Genomic DNA, 22,106 nt, shown 5'->3' with positions numbered 1-22,106 from the left:
CACAGGCAAACCGATAGTGTAGTTTATTGCTTAGATAGTGGGTTAAATATTAAAATGCGCTTGAATCTGCGTTGTTGCTTTTTCAAATGGCGAGGAAATAAAGGGAAAAACAAAAACAAACAAAATCCTGTATTCGTCACGAAACTTTTCCCCGAATCCAAGTGGGCTGCGAAACAATTTTTAAGTCGAAAAGGGAAGGACAAAACCTATGATTTATTTTCTGAGTATTAGTTCTATTTTCCTGAATAGGTTCAATAGCAACTGTGCTTTGATAAGCCAAAATAATAGATTGTAATAAAAAGTATAAAACTGTCCGTTATTGTTACCACTGTACACCCCTTCTCCCCCCCCCCCCCCACTTCTAGCGGTGTGATTTGCATATGTATCCCATAATATTAATATTACCTCGTAGGCGACATAATCGGCTGTCTATTTAGGGTAAAAACTATTCAAAATATCGCAATGTAACGAACTCTCTAATCGCCTGGGTAGAGGTTCCCTTATATCTAACCACCCCCTTCCCCCTCCCTTGTACTACGGTGTGGATATGATACTGCATGTACGTCCGAGAGTCACGAAAATAAAGAAAAAGATTCTTTTAAATGAGTGCAATATTTTCGTCTCAAGCAATTTATTTATATTATGATATCTTGATAGGAAGTGGATGCAGAAAACCTCGCTCCCATATTAAAACCGCTCTTTCAAGAACACCCCCTCCCCCCTCTCTCCCCCTCTAAAAATAATTTCCAAGACCTCTAATTTCATACTTATGGCACGGTATCTTCACGGCATCAGAAAAAATCCCCTTGTTAATCAATAAAAGCCACAAGATTGCGCACACAGTGTGGTTTCCTTTAATAGTCTTTTTCCATTTCCGTGTAGAGTACATGTACTTAAATGGAAGTAATTTTAGAAATGTCAGTTAGATAAACAGACTTGATTACACTGAGAACTATGTACAACTTCCTCATTTCAGTTATACTTCCCTATCAATGCAACACAACGGATGCAATTGTACAAGACACACTCTGTAGTAATTTTATATTAAAACCTTTGATATATCATAAAACAGATTTCCTTCACTGTAGTTGAAACTCATCTAAGTTACTTCTAAAGGAAACAAAGAAGTTGAACTACGAAAGACACAACTGATAAAACTGCCACACTATGAATACTTAATAAAGTCAATTTAAGTCACACCCAATTTAGTCGGACGTTCTTCGGTTTCAACATTACGGGAAGTTAAAATATCTCATTTTCTTCCCATAGAGTTGTGACTGAAAAAGAGGAACAATGTTTGAAAGAAACCACGTTTTTGGCAAATTTAAGATGGCTGTGAAGTCATTTTAATTCGTGCAGGATTTATAAGTTTGTGTTCGGTAAAACTAATGAAAAAAAGAAAGAATGAATTGATAAATTCTTGAGATGAAATAGGTATTTCTGACCTTGTCTAACTTATACAGTACCGGTAATCAAGCATGCAGAAAGACTTCCTTGAAGGGTTCCAGCACCGTGTATTTCTTATAAAAAGTGATTTAGAAAATACATACAAATTGTGGCATCAAAATTAAAGATATTGATTTGAATGATCAAATAGTTTTATCCACACGATTACCTTATCGGTTTAGAATCCATCCGAAACCAAACTGCAGCTAAAATATATCACGCTATCTAAAAGGCCACAGACCATATGCACATAAGTTCATACTTGAATAATAGAGAGAGAGAGAGGAAGAAGGATAGAGGAAATATAATCTTAAGATGATTTTTTTATTTTCCTTTTTTGGTGGCGTAAAGTTTCTTAGACAATGCCTGACCCTGACGACCTCAATCCTGCCGGCAAAGCATTTCGAGAACATTCCAGAAATATCCAACACAATACACCCCGCTTTACTTGAATTTAATAATCCTTTAATAATCTAAGGCTAAAGAGAAAAGCTGACAGTGACACTTTTTTTTTTTCTTATTCTAAATTCTTGATTAGCATTTTCCTTGAAGCGTGGTCTCTTGCCAAACTTCCGCTGTTTCCTGCCAAGTCACACCTTGACTGACCGGAAATTGCGTCGAAATCTTAATTAATCGTTTAACCACAACTTTCTCTTTCGTGGCGTAATAAACATCGTCAGCCAAAGCTTTAAACGATGGATTTGGTGAAGGTGTACGTATTGATACTTCTTGGAGTTGATTTATTATTGTCGAGAACAGGTAAATGAGAGAGGAATATTTGATAACTCTAAAGTTCATGAAGTCCATGCACTTAAGTGATGTCGAGTTTAATTATATGGTTACTCCAGATCGTGGCGTTTTAGATTTATCCTGAACGTCAGACTGACCCAGCACTTTACTTTCGAGTTAAATCAGTAGAAAATGAATTCTTGAGTAAAAAATCATTGGATAGGATGCGTTTTGATTGATTGCGATTCAGGTTTTTTAGGACTTGCAAGCCGAGCGACGGACGAGGATGGAATAATTTGCAACGAGAAGGAAGTGGCAGTTTGCGTGTCTAACCATTGATGATCAAATTTATGTATAATGTATAGTGTTGGTTTAATAACCATGTTAAATAACCTAACATCCTTCACTAGCTTTCATCCAGTTGTGGCTATAGAGCTGTTTGCTTTTTATTCATCGCGACAGTACGCTGATCTTCATAAAGTTGGGAAACGATTGTAATATAAAGCGTGACTAACGTGACTGATGACGTCACGGTAAACTGGACATGACATGAAATGTGTAACGCAACCCAGGCGTGTTGCATGGGAAAATCAATGGATTTACATATTGTACTAACTTTTAATTTATTCATTTTTTTTATAATATTACACTGCTTGCTTGTTTAAAGGAAAACTATGTGAATTAAAACGATTTGAGAGATTCTTCGATAATCTGACTTAAAGCGCTCGTCTTTCTTGCGGATGTGGATTAATTCTAAGAAGGTTGACTTTAGTCGCTATTCCTTAGATCTTCCTACCCTGTGTAAATTGTGTATCCTTTGGAGGGGGAATGATGATTGTGATGATAACGATTTTCTCCGAGAAAACTCAAATATGATTTTCTGCTCGTAACAGTTAACCCAGTAAAGACACACTTCACTGTCACTAATTATTGGTCTAACTTCTATGTAATTATGTTTTTCTAGATGGAGAGAGGCTATGTTCTTGTTATGCCTTCGATAAAAGACAATGGTTATGGCCAGCTGCAAGGGACTCCTGTAAATCCAGTAATAAAACACTCGCAGTGATAGAATCAGAGCAGGAATGGCAATTTATTAAAACTGAGATTCAAAATAAAAAATCAGGCGGCCAATATAATGAATGGTTTATAGGCTTGGAAAAAAATTCAACAACAAAGATATGGACTTGGATCAATGGTAAATCTTTGACTATTGACAAATGGCGTAAAAATGGCATTAACCGAGATGACCCATACGCGCTGATTCATGAGGAGTATCCACTGGGATTTAAAGGATCATTTAGTTCCATTAGGGCCGACTTGTCAAGAGGATGGATTTGCGAGGAGGAAACAGGTATTGATCACTGCCTGAACGAGTAAAATATTTTTTAAATCGACCGCTGTTGTTATACACGAGTTTGAATTTTCTATAGGCTAACCTCACCCTCCCTTCCCCGTCCTTTATCTTTCCTATCCCAACCCATTCTTTCCAAAGGCTGCCAATTGCGACCACCTCACCTCTGACAGTCCATCACCATCAGGGGAGCAGACTCCGTAATCGTAGCCGCATATTTACTCAAAGCTTTCTAGATTATAGGGACGTGACACAGAACATTTATTACTGATTCAAGGCATTAAGTTGGTCTGAGAAACAACACACTTTCCCGTAATCGGAATATTACTCGACAAATGTATAATCAGAGTAGTTATGTTTCTTGAACAGATACCTGTCAAGGAATTTGTTTCGTCCATCCTGATCTTACCAGCACAAGTCCCACTGGAACATCAACTGGGACGAAAGTTGTTACCACACAAGGAGAGACGTCAACTGAACAGGATATCACTACTGTACCTGGTAAGATCCTCGATCGATTGTTAATTTGAGGATAATCATAGCATGTAAAAGAGCAATTCCCAATTCCCAGGTAGAACGAAGTTTGTTTTGTTTGAAATTGTTTCTGTTGCTTGCTGCTTCGATTTGCTTTGGTCTTTTTTTTTTTTTTTATTTGGTTTGTTTGTTTGTTTGTTTGTTTGTTTTTTTTTCTCGTTTCGTCTATTTTTTTTAGCAAAGCAAAGTACATTTCTTTGAATTTTATAAGTTTTCCTCGTTTGAAGGTTTCTTTTTCGTTTATAAGCTTGAAGGTTGACAGTCAGTAAAGTTAGGATGAGGGCAGTCTAAATTGTACAGTGCTAACAATCCGGACCACTATTTAGGATAAGTAAAAGACGGTTTAATGTCAATTATTAATGCTTTAATTCTAGGGTCTTCAACAATTGTCTCCACCCCTACTAGAGCGAAATCAACTGACGAAGTGAAATCAACTAACGAAGTGAAATCAACTGACGAAGTGAAATCAACAGACAAAGTCATCATGGATGACAGCAGCAGCTCTTCCCCCTCAGTTATGACAGTGGCCGCATCTTTAGGAGCAGTGTTTTTCGTGGCGTTGATCATTCTAATTGCAATCATAATACTAAGGCGAAAAAGACGTCAGGGAAAAGGTAGAGAGTCTCCAAGCGTTGTAAGGATTAAACCATTATTATTATTTCCCACATGAAAAAATTTGTCATGATATGATGATTTAGAATCTCTTCCTTCGCGGAGGCCAATAATTGTACTTCTGCCTTTCGGTGGGAATCACTGACTCAGTCAAAATGTTATTTTTCAAATGATATTTACTTTTGATTGAATCATTAGCTTATTAAGTCGAACATTGCTGCCGTACAAGTGAGACGTATATTTATATGCCTGGAATGGAAACTGATTTCTCTTACCCTATATCAAAATTCCATAACTGGTTAATTCCCGACTCTTCTTTCCTTTGTCAACTCCGTGCTCATGAGCGATATTGAATTGAAAAACCAGCTTTGAATACGTAGTAAGTAGTTTAACAAATTTTGAAACAGCAAATTTCACGATGATCAAATCTGAATTATAACAAAAAAGTGATGTAGGGTACACTGATATGTTCATGACATTAAAAACATCTTTGTCGCTGAAGCCTCTATTACTGTTTGCTAAGGGAAAAAAATGTGGTGTTAAATGAGGTGATGTTTTCTTATTTTTTTCAGATGAAGGAAGTGCTCCTTCGAAGGAGTCAGCGCCAAAGAGGTCAGTATTTCTTGTTTAGTTGTTTATTTGTTGTTCGTTTATTTTTTTATTTTTGTTTGTTTGTTTGTTTATTTGTTTTTTTCTCGAATGTTTCGAGTTTCTTACGATGCATTATTGCCAAATGATAAAGCCAGCTGGTAGTTACTGAATTATAAAGGGTAAGGTGAGCTCCGCTTAAAATATATTGTTGGAAGTCCTATCCTTTCGTAGCATGGAGCAATCACGAGTATTGCTACTTCTCCTTCCCTTAGATAGAATGCCAGTCCATAGCAGGGTAACCCCTCCCCCCATATTTCGTTAGTTATCCGTGTTAAACGGGGTCTGTCGATATCAGTCCATACTCCTGGATGGAGAGAGTTACTGGAAGAGCTGGGTCTAAAACCGCTAGCAAGGAGTTGTCTAAACATTATTAAACAAAATAACCTTCTGATTCTCAGAATGATACTCAAACGGCACCCATCACATGTTGTCGATAAACAAGACTACTCCACCACCCCACCCCCCACGCACGACTTTTGATTTAATCCCGAGCATATCGAAAAATGATGAAGTATAAATTAGTTCTAAATTAATCATATATTTTTTCTTTTATTAAAGTAGTGAGAGAGACCAATCAGGAGAGAGCCAGTATGAATCTGTTAATCCAGTTGAAGCCGCAAAGCTTCTTGGGTCAGCAAACACCACCCCCGATATGAGTGAGACTAGCCGCGAACCACCACCAGAAAATTGTGAATATGCCGTTGTCAACAAGGCAAACAAGAGGGTGAGTATTTAGCTTAAGACTTTGAAACGTAATTGAGATTGAGTGTCGTTCTAAGTCATGTTCCACCAGAGCGATGGACTCTTATAAACGTGAAATGTACAGCAGATGAATGAATAGATTCATGTATGTGTACAAGCGCATTGGAAAGAATTGTGCACACGAAAAACATGATAAACATTCTTATCTAAGTAGGGAATCTAAATATTGAAGGTTGCTAGATCGAGGCTTGAAATTCTGTTACATGTGTCGTCAGACCAAAAAAGAAAAAAAGGGGATCACCGCTATATCATACATTTGTCCGCAGCATTACCGCCTGGTTGCGCATTTTTATTGATTATTATTGTTAATTTTATTCAAGCGAAAGGAGGCAGACCTTGTGTACGCTCAACTTGCTGAATTTGACCATGAAACTGACGCTGCAAAGCCACCAAAACCACCCAGCTATGAGCCCACGGTATACGCTGATGTTGAAGCAATGCCTCCTGAGTTGCCTGGTAGAGAGGATCCAGACTCCTCACAGCCAACATACGCAAATCTTGAAACGACTGGTGTCTGAAAAAAAAAATGTAATACATTTATGTTGAGATAATGGTGTTGGTTTGAACACACCCAGCTGTTGATGTCCAGTTTGGAACAGTATAAATACATTTAAATCAAGTTTTCGCTAGATGGTATCGAGGAAAATTCGATATATCATGTTCTAACTTAACATATAGGTTGGAGAAAGACAGAAAGAAACAGTACCGGTAAGTATGCACAAAGATTCTTTTGAAGGGGTCCAGTCCCGTGTGTTTCTTATAAAAAAAATGATTTAGGAACTACGTGTGAATTTTGATATCAAAATTAAACATACTGATTTGAATGATCAAAGAGTTTTATCCAAACGATTATCTTATCGGTTTAGAATTCATCGGAAACCATCCGCCGCTAAAATATATCACTCTATCTAAAAGGCCACAGACCATATGCATAAGTTCATACTTGAATAATAGAGAGAGAGAGGAAGAAAGATGGAGGAAAAATAATCTTGACGTGATTTTTTTTCTCCTTTTTATTGTGGCGTACAGTTTCTTAGACAATGCCTGACTCTGACGACCTCAATCCAGCCGGCAAGGCATTTAGATAAAATTCCAAAAATATCCAACACAATACACCCCTGCTTTGCTTGAATAAACCATAACACTTTGCTTCTCCCTGAATAATATTAAGCTAAAGAGAAGAGTTGACATTAAGAATTAGTGTTGTTTTTCTCACTCTAAATTTTTCGCATTGCCTGTTCTTGATTTACATTTGTACCGTTGCACTTATGTCCTCTTGTTGCAGATATGTCCTCTGACGTAATGTGATACAGGGGCCAATCATATCCTGCAATCTATCGAGCGACACGCGGCTTGGGACTGGTTAAGAGACTCCGTTGTAGTTATGTCTTCAAGCAAAAGTACTCATTCAAGGGGGGTCGGGATAAGTGGAAAATTTGACCAGTATTTTCCGGTAACTGATCTGAGGAAAACATGCTGTTCGCATGATCACTGCGAACCGGATCATTGGCCTCTCATATTGCTTTCCTTGAAGTTCAATCGTTCGTTAACGCAGAGTGATCGCATCGTTGTTATAACCTAAACTTGGAAGAACAATTTGCTGCGCGTGAATAACAAAGCGACTTTCGACTAAAGGATGCGTTATTGTTCACGTTTTATTTGCAGCCTTGCTTTATTTACAGTCTTCATTGCTCGACTTGCGACTTCAATGACAACATTTTAGCCACAAGCTAAGACAAAAGCACAATGTGGCGTTATATCACAATTGCTTTATTTTCTTTAATAGTTGAAGATCATAGATTATGGTTCGTCGACATAAAATTATATATTTTTGACACTTCACCTGATCTGCCGGAGGTGAGATCGACTGAGAAGTCTAGGTTGTGATTATTTGTCTGCGTCACGAAGTCTTCCTTCAATCACAGAAGTTTGGCCTTTAGTTGTTTATTTTGAGTACTGTTGGTTTTTGCCGTATCGCACTAAGCCCTCCTTTAAAAAAATTGAAGTAGTAGATTGTGATTTTATTGCGGTTCCGCTGATTTTAGCTGTTTTTTTTTTAGTACTGTTTCTAAATTATTGTAGGATTTATTGCACTTTTGGGTGGATTTGTCCTATTTTACCCTGTTTATGACAAATTCACACAATGGTTAAATCGAAAATGGGGCTAAAGGTGGCTATGGCAAGTCAATAGGATAGAATCCACCTAAAGGTTGAATTTCACAGAATTTATCCCGTTTTTCTAGAATTCATTGGAAAAAAAAATGGAAAATCGGGTTGAAGATTGGATGTGGCAACTTGGGATCTATTCCATTTGGCGAATAACTTTTCAGATTTTACCCTGTTTTTTTGTCAAATTCACTGAAAAAAATGGAAAATCGGAGTAAAAATAGCATGTGGGAACTTCGGGTATTATTCACTTGTAGCATGAATGTTTAGAATTTACCATGGCATATGGTAACTTAGCATATTGCTATCACTTGCGGGAGGAACTCGTAGAATTTATCCCGTTTATCTAGAATTCAATGAGAAAAAAGCATTGAAAATCGGGTTGAAGATTGGATATGACAACCAAGGATCTATTCCATTTGATGGATGAATTCTCAGATTTTACCCCGTTATTCTATAGAATTTTCCGAAAAAAAAAAAGGGAAATCGGGGTAAAGATAGCATATGGGAACTTCGGGTATTATCCACAATTTACCTCTTTTTTTCTAAAATTCACTGATCAAATGGAAAATTGGGGTGAAGATGGCATATGGGAACTTACGGTATTAGCTACTTGCGGGCCAAATTCTCAAAATTTACCCCGTAATTCTAGAATTCATTGAAAAAAAGGAAAAAAAATGCAAAATCGGATTAAAGATTGGATTTGGCAACCTAGGATTTATTCCACTTGAAGGACGAATTCTCAGAATTCATCTCGCTTTTCTAGAATTCATTGAGAAAAGAAACTTTTTTTTGAAATTTGCAATTTTTCCTCTTTTTTTCATTTTTAAGTAAGACTTAGCGAGCCGCACAAAGAAACACTTCGTGTAGTTGTAAGCTCCTCGTTTATTTCCGACGCGTTTCGTCTTTACACGCTTGGAAATTATTACTCGAAATTGGGCCAACTTTCAATTTGGCCGCGCGTGACCTGGGGTAAAGTTTTCCAAAATCCAAGATGGCGGATAGCTCTGAACCCACCGAAGAGGAACTAATATTTTCAATAAATGAAGTCCTTAAGCATAGCAAGTCAGAATTTGAGCGAATGGGCATAAATGGAGGGATCTAGATATCACATTCAACCGGCTAAACAAGGTTGCTGAATTAGCTGTGAAAGGAAACTTTGGAGCAATTCGAGAGCTTGGCGAACTGTATCCAATGCTACAGCGTTGCATGATTCGGGCGAAACGTGCCATTGATCGCCGGCTATCACCAAGGATGAGTAAAGTGCACCCGTGGATGGTCATTTTTGATCTCCCTATGGCACAGGAGGTTTTTAACATTTTACATAAGGACGTTCTTGGTCTAACAAGGTATGGTTTAGAGGTAGAAGAGAAGCAAGGTTCTGTAACAATTACTTTTTTCAGTCTGAGAAGACTACAGGGTTCTCAGTTGAACCCGTAACCCGTAACACCTGTCACGGGTGTCACAGGTAAGTGTTACGGCTGTCAAAGTGCTTCAACCAGTAGATCAATTCGTCTATCAAATGCAAATAAAAGAACGGCTTTTTGAGTAAATTGCTGGGTAAACTATTGACTGTTAGTTGCTTTCGCAATGTACCTTTCTTCGGTTTTAGTTGTCAAAGTGAATAGCCTTTTTGCAGACCATAGAATAACCGAACAATCGCTTCACGTCTCCGCAACGTTGAATATGGCCGCCATATTGAATTTGTAAATTTGAACCCAGGCCTCTCGCAGATGTCGTCTTTCCACGTGCAAAAACATGGCCGGTTCATTCATTAACAAATATTTGCGCTATCTTATACTCTTTCTCATTTAGATATATAGCAGTTACTGGGTCAGTGTGGCCTTGAGAATTAGTTTTTGTAAGTGGGTGCCCCCATTTGGAGAGGACTGGTCACCTAATAATTATTTTTGTATAAAATGAATTCCATTAACTCAGAAAGCAAAGCATTGTTATTGCAGGTTAATATTTCATTGAATATTGCAGTGTAGTTTTCAGTTTGATAAGAGATAATTTCAACTTTCCGTAGTTCAAAGCCACTGAACAGATTACAAAATGTACTTAAACTTGTTTGGAGAAAATGAGAAAATATGCCCCAAAATGAAGGAAAAAGCATTTCTGAGCATCTTAAATAAAAAATTTCCCAGGGGAGCATGCCCCCAGACCCCCCTAGCAGCTTGGGCCCTATGGGCCCAAGTTACACGCCCAAAGGACGTGTATATTAGGGTTACGCCTGTAACTACCAAAGCAACGGCTGTACAAAATTCTACTGAGAACCCTGAGACTATGACATTTGTTTGACAAATTTATGGACTGTGGTGGATTTATCAAGCAGCTTGGCGAAGGAAAGGGACAAGTCAAGCTCATTGTCAGCCAAGAAAAAAAAGGAGTGATAATCTACAATGCAAAAGCAGAGTGTTGGCAAGCAAAATTTTACTATGGCTATTGGAATTCGTTTGGTATCAGCCAACACTAAATACAGAAATCACCAGTTTATTTTGGAAACCGACATTGCTTAACTGTTGTGTTAAATGGTGTGAGCTACACAAAGAAAAGACACCAGTAAAACAAGGAAATAGTAAAACACTATCAAATAGCAGTATTCATTCTTGATGTTATAATGCCTCCACATGATCATATAAGCTTAAATAAGGCAAACCACTACTATAAGTGCTGAAACTTATAAACTTATTATGGTTACGAGAAGTATGTCGACAGAGAAAACTTCTCATATATTATGACATAAAGTTACAGTTGATAATTTTAAAAGCAAGCAGAGGTATAACTTTAGCCAAGAGCAGACTTAAAAGGCCTCTCAAAATGCACAATCAGGATTAACTCATGACAATTTCATACTTTAGGCCCTCCTTGATAGGGGCATTCCCCTCTTTGCTGACTTTGTTTTTTCAGCCATGTCTTATACAGATTATATAACTATACATAGTTCAATTTGAATTTTTATATTAACTTCTAAATGTTTTTCCTCCAGGTGATTGAATTAAATGAGGAAGAACTTCTATAATCTTAATCAATGAAATTGAACCTTATGGTTATGAGCAGTATGTAAACAGAGAAAACTTTGGGTTCAATATAATCAGTTACAGTTAAATATAAACTTACATTTACCTCAACTCCTTATTCATGAAAATGTTACAAGGCATGAAAAATAAAACAGTTGTTTTATAAGTCCTTAAACAGCTGGGGTTCATTGTGAGTCAAAGCACAGTTACACTTAGAATGCTTCTAAAAATATCACTCAATGTTTTGAGGATTAACTCAACTGATGGAGTACCTGTTTTAGTGCCCCTCCCTGTGTGCCTCATGACAAGTGCAGACCTCCCTTGCATGTACTTTACGTTTCCAATGACCCCTCCAGCATAGAGTAATGATAATGACCAGATAAAATTTTCATTACTTTTCTCGTATTCTTGTGCTTCCTTCTTTATTTCCATCAGAGTGGCCTTTTTCAATTTTTTAGATGAGGAGAGATACTTGGCAACATCAGTTACTTTGCTATACTTAAGGACAGTGGAGACCATGCCCTCTAGAGCAGGAGCCCTGTCCTCCATACTCCCTCCATTGATCTCTGTTGCAGCAATTAAGGTTTACAATTGCCTCCGTTGGGCACTTCGTCGAGGTAAGTTCAGTTTACCACCATCAGAAAGTTCAGAGGGATTCTTTTTGCGCGCAGTGGAGGTGTTTTTTGAAATTACAAATGCACTTGAACGTGGTGTTATCTCGAGCTGATTCATGCATTCTTGTACTTTCTCACTCTTTTCTTGAAGACTCTTATTTCTCTTTTTTAATGCCGACAACTTCTTACTTTTTGATAAATATTCATCACGGAGGTTACATTTTTCCCTTGCCAACTCACCGAGTGGAAATCGGCTTCTCGCAGAACATTTAGGAGACCTCCAAAGAGGTTTCTTCTTGGTTCCCATACAAGCTCAAACTTGAGCCCAAAATTCAATGGCCTACGATCAAATGCAAAGATTTTTACTAATTTTTCAAACAAAAATTCACCCTCTGAAGCTCACAATATTAACCATTTTTTCCACAAAAACGAAAGACAAATACCTTTTCTAGGGAAGTATGGTTTTACTTTTTCAAAATTGGGTGGCAATAAACTCAAATATATCACTTTCAAAAGTCCACTAGAACCAGAAATTTCTGAACTTATAGATGGTGTCGAAGTGCTTTTTCACAACCGCCGTATTTTTAGAAAACTGAACGCTATATGGTAAACAAGGTATCAAAAGAAAGCTTTTCCCTCGAGGATTTCGGATTTTGCGGCTAGAAATTGTGTACTCGTACCATTCCCCCCCACAAAGGGGGGGGGGGGAGCCTGGCGAATTTTTGCTCTTCGCGCGCGAGGAAAATGGCCGCGCCAAATTTTGAACAAGAGGACTGGGGAAAGCGGGACATTTACTTGGCCCAATTTAAGGCAATAATTTCCAAGCGTGAGCTAATTGAGACTTCTTTAGAGAATGACTACAATTAACGGGGAACAGTTTATTACATAGCACGTTGGTGTGCCTAAGTTAATAATAACTGAAGCGGGCGTTCTATATAGCATTGCTTATGAATGAGACAAGAATGTGCTTTTAAATTTCCATCATACCTGAATAATGTCTGTGTAAAATTTGAGCTCAAATGTAGTATTTTTAACTTATTAATCTACTCCTAGTAAGTGACCCTGGCAACCTATCTTTACATGTAACTGCCAATAAAATAACCCTCCATCTTCATAAAGATCTAAGTAAGCTTTTAAGGCCTTCTTGTCATTTTTTTAAAGCATGGCCTCACAAACTTTTTCTTTTGGCTCCACCGATAAAAAACATTTAGGGAAAGTCAAATAATCAACAAGCACAACTAGTACTTAAATACTAAGTTAGCAATTGACTGAGACACCATTAGCACCACAATAAAAAATGCAAGAACCCTCAACTGGCTGAAACTTGCATCATTCAGTTGCATACTATTCTTCCCACATTTCCTAATAAATTAACCTATATTTAGTGGATACCTCTATAACACAGACACTAGGGATGGTTCTTAGAGAGGTTACCTTTGATACTTTTATAACTATAAAAGAAATAGCTTTCGCTGCAGTTTAAAGTGATTTAATTTTTGAGATACAGTTAACTAATTCTTCACTTATCACACAACAGCTGTGCAAAGCATATCAATTGAAAATAACAAATGTGGAGAGTTGCAAATTACTTTCAGTACTTTATAGTGCAAGCAATGTGTTCCTTACCATCATTTTTCAGCGTTTTCTTTCCATTTACAGACTCAAGTGGCTGTAATGAAAAAACAAACTCAAACAATTTTACCTCACTTCCTAAAGCAAGAAATCACAAGAATAAACAAGTGTAGAAACTTAGACATACTTAGGCTAGAACCCTAATTCAAAAATAAAAAAACTACCCCCTGCAAAAAAAAAATGTACCACTGTCTTTGGTACCATCCTGTTCCTCCCCTATTTCCTTTTTTTTTTTTTTACTTTTCTTTTCTATCAACTTTCAAACACATACCATGCTTCTTCTTGATGGGAAGAGGTTCCATAAAAAACCCAAATAACCAGAAAGAGTGCCGGCAAGATAGATAACCAAATGAGTAGTGGTACCAAACTAAAGCTTGTAGCAATTCACCGACCTGACTATTACACCCTATTCTTTTTCCCCAGGTCTATGTGAACTAGATTTTGTGCACAGAATGTAATACCTCACCAAACATCTAAAAAAATGTGCATGATTATCATCTCTTGCTGAGATAGCACACTACACTTCAATGTTTTTATTACTACACATATGGGGGCTTTGGTAAGATTGTGGAAAGGAGGAAAAACATTTGAGCAGCTGGGGGGGACAAAAATGACAGTGTGGCAGCCATTTATTCCCACTTGGGTAGCAAAGTCTGGGGAACCTTTCCCTGGAAATTTAAAAGTTTGGATGTCCATTTTAGGCCACTGTTTCTCAAGTTGGCTAAAAACTATATCTGCTACAAGGGAGAGTGAGGGAGAGTGTTGACACTGATTTAATGAATAGAGTAGCTTTTACATAAAGAACTATATAAACATTATATACATAGTAATGTTGTCTCATAGATGATGTCTGTGTAGTCTTGTTTGATTTTTACCTTTGCCTTGCTCAAAAATATGAAATTGTGCCCTGGGCAACATTAAATTTTGGGGCACAGTGCTGTGATTTCTGACACAGTATATTTAAAGCAATTACTGATGGCAAAAGAAATTAATTGGTACTTCAATGATGAATGTAGAGCACAGCAATCAATGTAAACCATCATACCAAAAAACATGATGACTGGTACATTCATCTTGAACTCTTTGCACAAGAAAATCCTGGAACTACTCAAAAAGTCAAGCAGAAAAAAATGGAAAAATTTAAAATTTGCATACATAATGTTGTTGTTTTGCAAAATATTGCTTTCTACATGTGTCTTACCCTAAGAATAAAGGTAAAATTTACAGGCACCATCTTTGTCTGTAAGTGGATTGAATCTATTAGGTAAACACCAGAAAAATAACAATATTGATACAAATAGGCTGAGGGTTTAGTATAGGTATGCTGTTGTTTAGTTTTATCCTTAGTTTATTCTTTTACTATTAAAAGAGGCCAAATTGATAGTGACATATCATCTCACCATAACTTATACTAGGAGCTAAATTTTATCTTTCTCTACACAAAATGCATTTTTCATTCATATCATTAACAAAACCAAAGGAAACTGATTTTTACACCAAGGACAAGCACAACAGATACCTTTCATCTGCACTTTTGTTTACTTTGCTTTGCTGCTGGTTCTCATCCATGCCTGTATGAATGATGAATGATATTAAGTAGAGGTGAAAGGATTGGTATTTTCTTCACAAAGATAGTTGCATAGAGTGTCTCCATTGATATATGGATTACCAGACACTCACAATGAACGCCAAAAAGACCAAGTTCTTGCTAACAAGCGTAGGAGCAATAATCGCAAATAATGGGCAATAGTCTGTATTGAATTAAGTATTCATTTGTGCATGAATTAGTATTTATTTCATTTTAATGTTTGTAACACACAATTGAAAAAGTATGTAAAATGTGGTAACAAAATACATATCATTGTGGTATTCCTCATAATTTAGTTCAAGGGGCTTTATTCTAAATAGATCAAAAGAAAGAAAGTGGCATATGTCAGCCACTGATTTAAATAGAAAAGCACATATTATTAAGTGATGAGTAACTTTGCTGCAAATTTGTGCCCTTCTGGGTGAGCAAAGAGAATGATGACCCAACTGTTACTTGCTGCAGAGCGTTAGGAGCCAGCACCCTATCCTTTATAAGAGACCAGATCTTCATCATATGTGTAAGCAGTTTGTAAGTTAACTTTCCAGGATATGTGAAGTTTAACATCGACCATACATCCTGGCTGAATTTTTGCGTAGCCCCATACATTTACAATGAATACATGTCTTCCACTGTACCCATAATAGCCACCAGTGTAGACACTATGAGACTGCTACATGCAACATAATACAAATTATTGAGGCTGGAAGAAAATCACAAGTTTTTGATGATTGAAACACCGAGAGCTGTCCTGGTTTTTAATCGACGTGTATTATCTGGTGTTGCATGTCCCAAACAAAATAAAAAAGTCAGTCCTCGACACAGAAGGATTCAATGAATCCAGGTATCATGCAGCTACATGAAATCTACTTAGCACACAACTTTAAAAAAAATACTAGCATGAAGTGCAACGAAAACCTTACCTTATTGTACTAGCTCCAACAGAAAAGTAAGGAAAGCCATGAGGCAATGTCAAATTCTCGTCTTCCTAGGCTTTCCAACGCATGGAAGAAAATTTCCCAAATACCTCGCACTTAAAAACGCAACCAGAATCTTACTCTTTCACCAATCCGAAGCGTTCCAAAAGGTGTCAAGGATAGCCCCTGAAATTCTCAAACTTCGAGCGCGGAAATCTTAACGATCTTTTTACACTTTTGCTTTGCATCCCTCCCCTAGTTGGGAAGTGACACGCAGAAGACACGATCACAACGCACTTTGATTGGAAGAAGTAAAACTGCATTCTATTGGTTATAATGTGTAAGGACATAACCACACCGGAAGACACAACTGCAACGCTACATACATTTTCCTTTAGGCGTAGTCTCTTGCCAAACTTCCGCTGTTTCCTCCTAAGTCACACCTTGACTGACTGGAAATTGCGTCGAAATCTTAATTAGTCGTTCAAGCGTAACTTTCGCTTTCGTGGCGTAATAAACATCCTCATCCAAAGCACTGGACGATGGATTTAGTGAAGGTATATGTCTTGATACTTCTCGGAGTTGATTTGTTACTGTCGAGAACAGGTAAATAAGAGAGGAATACTTGATAATTCTAAAATTCATGAAGAGCAAGCACTTAATCGAATGTCGAGTTTCATTATTGAGTTACTCAAGATCGTGGCGTTTTAGACTTATTCTGAACGTCAGACTGACCCAACACTTTAATTTCGAGTTGAATCAATAGAAAATTAATTCTTGATCGGAGAATTCGGGATAGAAGGCGATTTGATTGATTACGACAGATATCTTTTAAGACTTGCGAGCCGAGCGACGAACAAATATGAAATAAATTTGCAAGGGAAGGAAGTGGCAGTTTGCGTGTTTAAATCTTTAACGATCAAACTTATGTATACTGTATAATAGCGGCTTGGTAATCATGTTAAATAACCCAACATCCTCCACTCGCTTTCATCCAGTTGAAGCTATAAAGCTGTTTGCTTTGTGTTCATCGCGACAATACGCTGATTTTTATGAAGTTGAAAAACGATTGTAATACATAGCGTGAACGATTGACGTCACGGTAAACTGCACATGACATGTGTAACGCAACTTAGGCATGTTGTATGGGAGAATTTATGGATTTATACTATGTGACGACTTTTACTTTATACACTATTTTTAGCATTTTACGCTGCTTGCTTGTTGAATTGAAAACCATGTGAAATATAACGATTTTAGAGAGTCTTAGATAATCTAACTTTTAGCGCCAGTCTTTCTTGTGTATGCGGGTTAAATTAAAGAAGTTTAAAATGTGGTCGCTATTCCTCAGATCCTCCTTCTGTATAAATTAGGTCCGCTTCAGAAGGGGTAAATGATGATGATGATAATAGCGACTGTCTCCAAGAAAACTAAAAATTGATTTTCTGCGCGTATAAGTTACCCAGTAAACAATGCATTCTATCATAGACACATAAAGACACATTTCACTAGTTACTACTCTTACTAACTTCTATGTAATTGTGTTATTCTAGATGGAGAGAGGCTATGTTCATGTTATACCTTCAGTAAATACCAATGGTCATGGCCAGATGCAAGGGACTCCTGTAAAGCCAACAATAAAATACTGGCAGTGATGGAATCAGAGCAGGAATGGCAATTTATTACAAATGAGATTCAAAATAAAACAGGCAACCAATATAATGAATGGTTTATAGGCTTGGAAAAAAATTCAACAACAAAGAAATGGACTTGGATCAATGGTAAATCTGTGACTATTGACAAATGGCATAAGGGGGTCAACAATCCTGACCCAGATGACTCTTACGGAATGATTCATAAGGAATATCCAAAGGGATTTAAAGGATCATTAAGTACCGCTAGGGGCTACTTACAAAGAGGATGGATTTGCGAGGAAGAAACAGGTATTGATCAGTACCAGAACGAGTAAAGTATTTTTTTTAATCGACGGCTGTTGTTATACAAGAGTTTGAATTTTCTGTGGGCTAGCCTCACCCTCCCTTCCCCGTCCTTTATCTTTCCTATCCTCATCCTACTCTTTCCGAAGGCCGCCACCGCGACCACCTTACCACTGATAGTCCATCACCATTAGGGGAACAGACTCCGTAATCCTAGCCGCATATTTACTTAAAGCCTTCTAAATTATAGGGAAGAGACATAGAAAATTTAACATTTGTTCGAGGCATTGAGCTAGCTTGAGAAACAATACACTTCCTTGTTATCTGGATATCACTCGAGAAATCTATAGTGGCAGTGACAGTAGTTATGTTTCTTGAACAGCTACCTGTCGAGGAATTTGTTTCATCCATCCTGTTCTCACCAGCACAGGTCCTTCTGGAACATCAACTGAGACAAAAGCTGTTACCACACAAGGTAAGACGTCAACTGAACAGGATATCACTGTTGTATTAGGCAAGATCATCGATCGCTTGTTCATTTGAGGATAATTACGTAAAAGAGCAATTCCCACTGAAGTATAACGAAGTTTGTTTGTTTTGTTTTAAATTATTTTTGTTTTGTTTCGATTTGCTTTTGTCTTTTTTTTTGGTTTGTTTGTTTGTTTGTTTTTTTCGTTTCGTCTGTTCGTCTGTTTTTTTAGCAAAGCAAATAGTTTTCCTCGTTTGAAGGTTTCTTTTTCGTTTGTAAGCTTGAAGGTTGACAGTCGGTAAAGTTAGGATGACGGCAGTCTAAATTGTACCGTGTTAACAATTAGGAACACTATTTAGGATAAGTAAAAGACGGTTTAATGTCAATTATTAATGCTATAATTCTAGGGTCTTCATCAACTGTCTCCACCCTAACTACAGCGAAATCAACAGACGAAGCGATATCAACAGCCAAAGTCATCATGGATGACAGCAGCAATTCTCCCCCCTCAATACTTATAGTAGCCACATCTTTAGGAGCAGTGCTTTTCGTGGCGTTGATCATTCTTATTGCAGTCATAATACTAAGGCGAAAAAAACGTCAGGGAAAAGGTAGAGAGTCTCCAAGCATTGTAAGGACTAAACCATTATTATTATTTCCCACATGAAAAAAATTGTCATGATATGATGATTTAGAACCTCTTCCCACGAGGAGGCCAATTACTGTACTTCTGCCTCTCGGTGAGAATCACTGACGCTGTCAAAATGTCATTTTTCAAATGTTATTTTCTTTTGATTGAATCCTTGGCTTACCAAGTCGAATATTGCTGCAGTGCCAAAGTGACGTACATTTATATGCCTGGAATGGAAATTGATTTCTTTTACCTTATATCAAAAGTCCATAACTGGTTAATTCCTGACTCTTCTTTTCTTTGTCATCTCGGTGCTCATAAAAGATATTGAATTGAAACCAGCTTTGAATACGTAGTAAGTAGTTTAACAAATGTTGAAACAACAGGTTTCACGATGATCGCAGGTAAAACACAGAAATGTGATGTAGGGTACACTTATATGTCCATGATATCAAAAACATTCTTTCTTTGTCGCTGTAGCCACTTATACTGTTTGCTAAGAAAAATAAATGTCGTGTGAAATAAGGTAATGTTTCCTTATTTTTTCAGATGAAGAAAGTGCTCCACCGAAGAAGTCAGCGCCGAAGAGGTAAGTATTTCTTGTTTGATTGTTTATTTGTTTTTCTTTTATTTGTTTATTTGTTTTTGTTTGTTTTTTGTTTGTTTTTTTCTCGAATGTTTCGACTTTCTTACAACACATTATTGCCAAATGATAAAGCCGGCTGGTAGGTACTGAATTATACAGGGTAAGGTAAGCTCAGCATAACAGCTATTGCTGGAATTCCCATCCTTTCGTAGCATGGAGCAATCACGAGTATTGCTACTTTTCCCTTCCTTAAATAGAATGCCAGTCCATTGCAGGGTAACCCCTCCCCCCTTATATTTCGTCAGTTATCCTTATTAAACGAGGTCTGTAGACACCAGTCAATACTCCTGGATGGAGAGAGCTATTGGAAGAGCTGAGTCTAAACCCTTAGCATGGAGTTGTCTAAAAATCATTAAACAAAATAACCTGCAATGGAAATGATTCTCAGAATGATACTCAAACGGCACTCATCACTGTTGTTTATAAACAAGACTACTCCACCACCCTCCCCCCCTCCCTTTTTTTTTCTTTTCTTTTTTTTTTTTTTTTTTTTTTTTTACCTCCGAGCATAACTGAAAATGATGAAGTATAAATTAGTTCTAAATTAATCAGATATTTTTTCTGTTATTAAAGCAGTGAAAAAGACCAATTAGGAGAGAGCCAGTATGCATCTGTAAATCCAGTTGAAGCCGCAAAGCTTCTTGGGTCAGCAAACACCACCCCCGATATGAGTGAGAATAGCCGCGAACCACCACCAGAAAATTGTGAATATGCCGTTGTCAACAAGGCAAACAAGAAGGTGAGCATTTATCTTAAAACTTTGAAACGTAATTGAGATTTCCACAAGAGCGATGGACTCTAATAAACGAGACATGTACAGCAGATGAATGAATAGATTCATGTATGTGTACAAGCGCATTGGAAAGAATTGTGCTCATGAAAAACATGATAAACATTCTCATCTAAGTAGGGAATCTAAATATTGATGTTGGTTAGATCGAGGCTCATTGCATTGAAATTCTGTTACATGTGTCGTCAGACAGAAAAAGAAAAAAAGGGGATCACCGCTATATCATACATTTGTCCGCAGCATTACCGCCTGGTTGCACATATTTATTGATTATTCTTATTACTTTTATTCAAGCGAAAGGAGGCAGACCTTGTGTACGCTCAACTTGCTGAATTTGACCATGAAACAGACTCTGCAAAGCCACCAAAACCACCCAAATATGAGCCCACGGTATACGCTGATGTTGAAGAAATGCCTCCTGAGTTGCCTGGTAGGGAGGATCCAGACTGCTCACAGCCAACGTACGCGAATCTTGAAACGACTGGCGTCTGAATGGAAAAAAAAAATGTAATAAATTTATGTTGAGATGTTGGTGTTGGTTTGTACACACCCAGCTGTTGATGTCCAGTTTAGAATGATATATACAAATACACTTAAATAAGGTTTTCGCTACAAGGTATCAAGGAAAATACGAGATATAATGATACTAAGGATAAAGAGATCTTCTATTAACATTTTCTAGCATAAATGTGAAGGGTTTATGTTAAGAGGTTGTATGAGACAAATTTCTGTCTTTTACCTAGCTTATAGGAGTAAGGATAACTCGCAGTCTGCAACTTGCAACTTAAACGTAATGACATATTGAATTTGTAGTTAATAATTGTTTTTTCCAAAAATAGCGTCGGACACAAGTTGGCGCCGATTTACCAATGTCTTGCAATCGAGAGAAAATAGATATCTTCCTTCATTGGCTGTTCTATCTTAGTGACTGAGCCGATAGGAGTTTTTAAAGAGTGTTATGTATGCATTAAGTATTTTATTGAGAGAGATAACAATAGTAAAAAAATGATGATGGACTTATTGAGAAACAAGAATTTGTTCTGAGTGAACCCCGCACGAGGAACTGTTACGGCTGCTGCCTCATTAAATCTATATCGCACACGCCCGGGTGCTTCGTTCCTGTTTTATGCAGTTTTGAATGGCTTGTGACCCCAACAGATCAGACTTGAACGAAATTCGAACCTATGAATTACCTGCGTTACTGACGAAGCTTTCGTTTAGATAGGAACGATTTCTTTCCATATTTTGGGTCCAGTCCTTGTTCCTCTTCTTCAGAGAGGAGCGTGGGCTCATTTCCCGAACAGCAATTGGCTATCAACACTAGTGTGTCACACAAGACGCTCCAAAGCTCCGTCCTCCGTCAGACGGTAACAAAAAGGATAAACGGCATCAAAGTGGATTTGAAGAGACCTTTTATATGAGTTCGCCTAACGTGCTAGTATAGTTACCGGGGCAATGTATAAGAAAATATACGACATTTTTTAAAAACATGTTTCGACAGTTCTTCTGTATATTTACTTAAATTCGTGGCGTATCTTCTGCTATCCAGACCTTTTAGCAATTTATGCGAGTGGAAAATTCTACCCCGGCTACAGAACTGGGTTTTTCAACCCA

General features: G+C 37.4%; 2 protein-coding genes and 2 long non-coding RNA genes across 8 annotated transcripts; 2 read left to right on the top strand and 2 right to left on the bottom strand.

The window, feature by feature from the left end:
* The first annotated feature begins 1,882 nt into the window (after positions 1–1,882).
* LOC113673403 (uncharacterized) lies at positions 1,883–6,917 on the top strand. 2 transcript variants are annotated; one of them, XM_089192622.1, is made up of 7 exons: positions 1,883–2,205; positions 3,140–3,526; positions 3,896–4,027; positions 4,435–4,674; positions 5,245–5,284; positions 5,882–6,047; positions 6,406–6,917. In XM_089192622.1, exons 1-7 carry the CDS (start codon positions 2,142–2,144, stop codon positions 6,601–6,603), a joined length of 1,227 nt encoding a protein of 408 aa, XP_089048748.1. In that variant the 5' UTR covers positions 1,883–2,141; the 3' UTR covers positions 6,604–6,917. The 2 variants fall into 2 exon arrangements, with proteins under 2 accessions (XP_089048748.1, XP_089048749.1); XM_089192623.1 differs by having other exon boundaries at positions 1,906–2,205; positions 5,885–6,047.
* A 3,811-nt stretch (positions 6,918–10,728) lies between these two features.
* LOC113671346 (uncharacterized) lies at positions 10,729–12,566 on the bottom strand. The gene is made up of 2 exons (XR_016182609.1): positions 12,329–12,566; positions 10,729–12,225 (listed from the first exon to the last, which is right to left on the bottom strand). It is a non-coding gene; the product is annotated as an uncharacterized LOC113671346 (long non-coding RNA).
* Positions 12,567–13,511: 945 nt separating this feature from the next.
* Positions 13,512–16,166, bottom strand: LOC149035089 (uncharacterized). The gene is made up of 4 exons (XR_016182607.1): positions 16,026–16,166; positions 15,037–15,088; positions 14,719–14,774; positions 13,512–13,554 (listed from the first exon to the last, which is right to left on the bottom strand). It is a non-coding gene; the product is annotated as an uncharacterized LOC149035089 (long non-coding RNA).
* Positions 16,167–16,432: 266 nt separating this feature from the next.
* On the top strand, positions 16,433–21,520 carry LOC113673402 (uncharacterized). 4 transcript variants are annotated; one of them, XM_089192654.1, is made up of 7 exons: positions 16,433–16,576; positions 17,573–17,962; positions 18,339–18,431; positions 18,833–19,036; positions 19,606–19,645; positions 20,276–20,441; positions 20,787–21,520. In XM_089192654.1, exons 2-7 carry the CDS (start codon positions 17,674–17,676, stop codon positions 20,982–20,984), a joined length of 990 nt encoding a protein of 329 aa, XP_089048780.1. In that variant the 5' UTR covers positions 16,433–16,576; positions 17,573–17,673; the 3' UTR covers positions 20,985–21,520. The 4 variants fall into 4 exon arrangements, with proteins under 4 accessions (XP_089048780.1, XP_089048779.1, XP_089048778.1 ...); XM_089192653.1 differs by having other exon boundaries at positions 16,438–16,625; positions 20,279–20,441; XM_089192652.1 differs by having other exon boundaries at positions 16,438–16,625.
* Positions 21,521–22,106: the final 586 nt, after the last annotated feature.

This window comes from Pocillopora damicornis, chromosome 13, assembly GCF_964200805.1.
Source record: "Pocillopora damicornis chromosome 13, jaPocDami1.2, whole genome shotgun sequence".
NCBI lineage: Eukaryota > Metazoa > Cnidaria > Anthozoa > Scleractinia > Pocilloporidae > Pocillopora > Pocillopora damicornis.
The sequence above is the reverse complement of the archived record's forward strand: the minus strand, read 5'-3'. Positions and strand labels throughout refer to the sequence as shown.

Excerpts from the sequence above, each read along its gene's own strand:
- LOC113673402 (XM_089192652.1), top strand. The coding sequence starts at position 16,562 with ATGGATTTAGTGAAGGTATATGTCTTGATACTTCTCGGAGTTGATTTG. Across the intron at positions 17,963-18,338 it reads GATTTGCGAGGAAGAAACAG|CTACCTGTCGAGGAATTTGT; the intron begins GTATTGATCAGT and ends TTTCTTGAACAG. Across the intron at positions 18,432-18,832 it reads AAAAGCTGTTACCACACAAG|GGTCTTCATCAACTGTCTCC; the intron begins GTAAGACGTCAA and ends CTATAATTCTAG.
- LOC113673403 (XM_089192622.1), top strand. The coding sequence starts at position 2,142 with ATGGATTTGGTGAAGGTGTACGTATTGATACTTCTTGGAGTTGATTTA. Across the intron at positions 4,028-4,434 it reads GGATATCACTACTGTACCTG|GGTCTTCAACAATTGTCTCC; the intron begins GTAAGATCCTCG and ends CTTTAATTCTAG. Across the intron at positions 6,048-6,405 it reads TCAACAAGGCAAACAAGAGG|CGAAAGGAGGCAGACCTTGT; the intron begins GTGAGTATTTAG and ends ATTTTATTCAAG.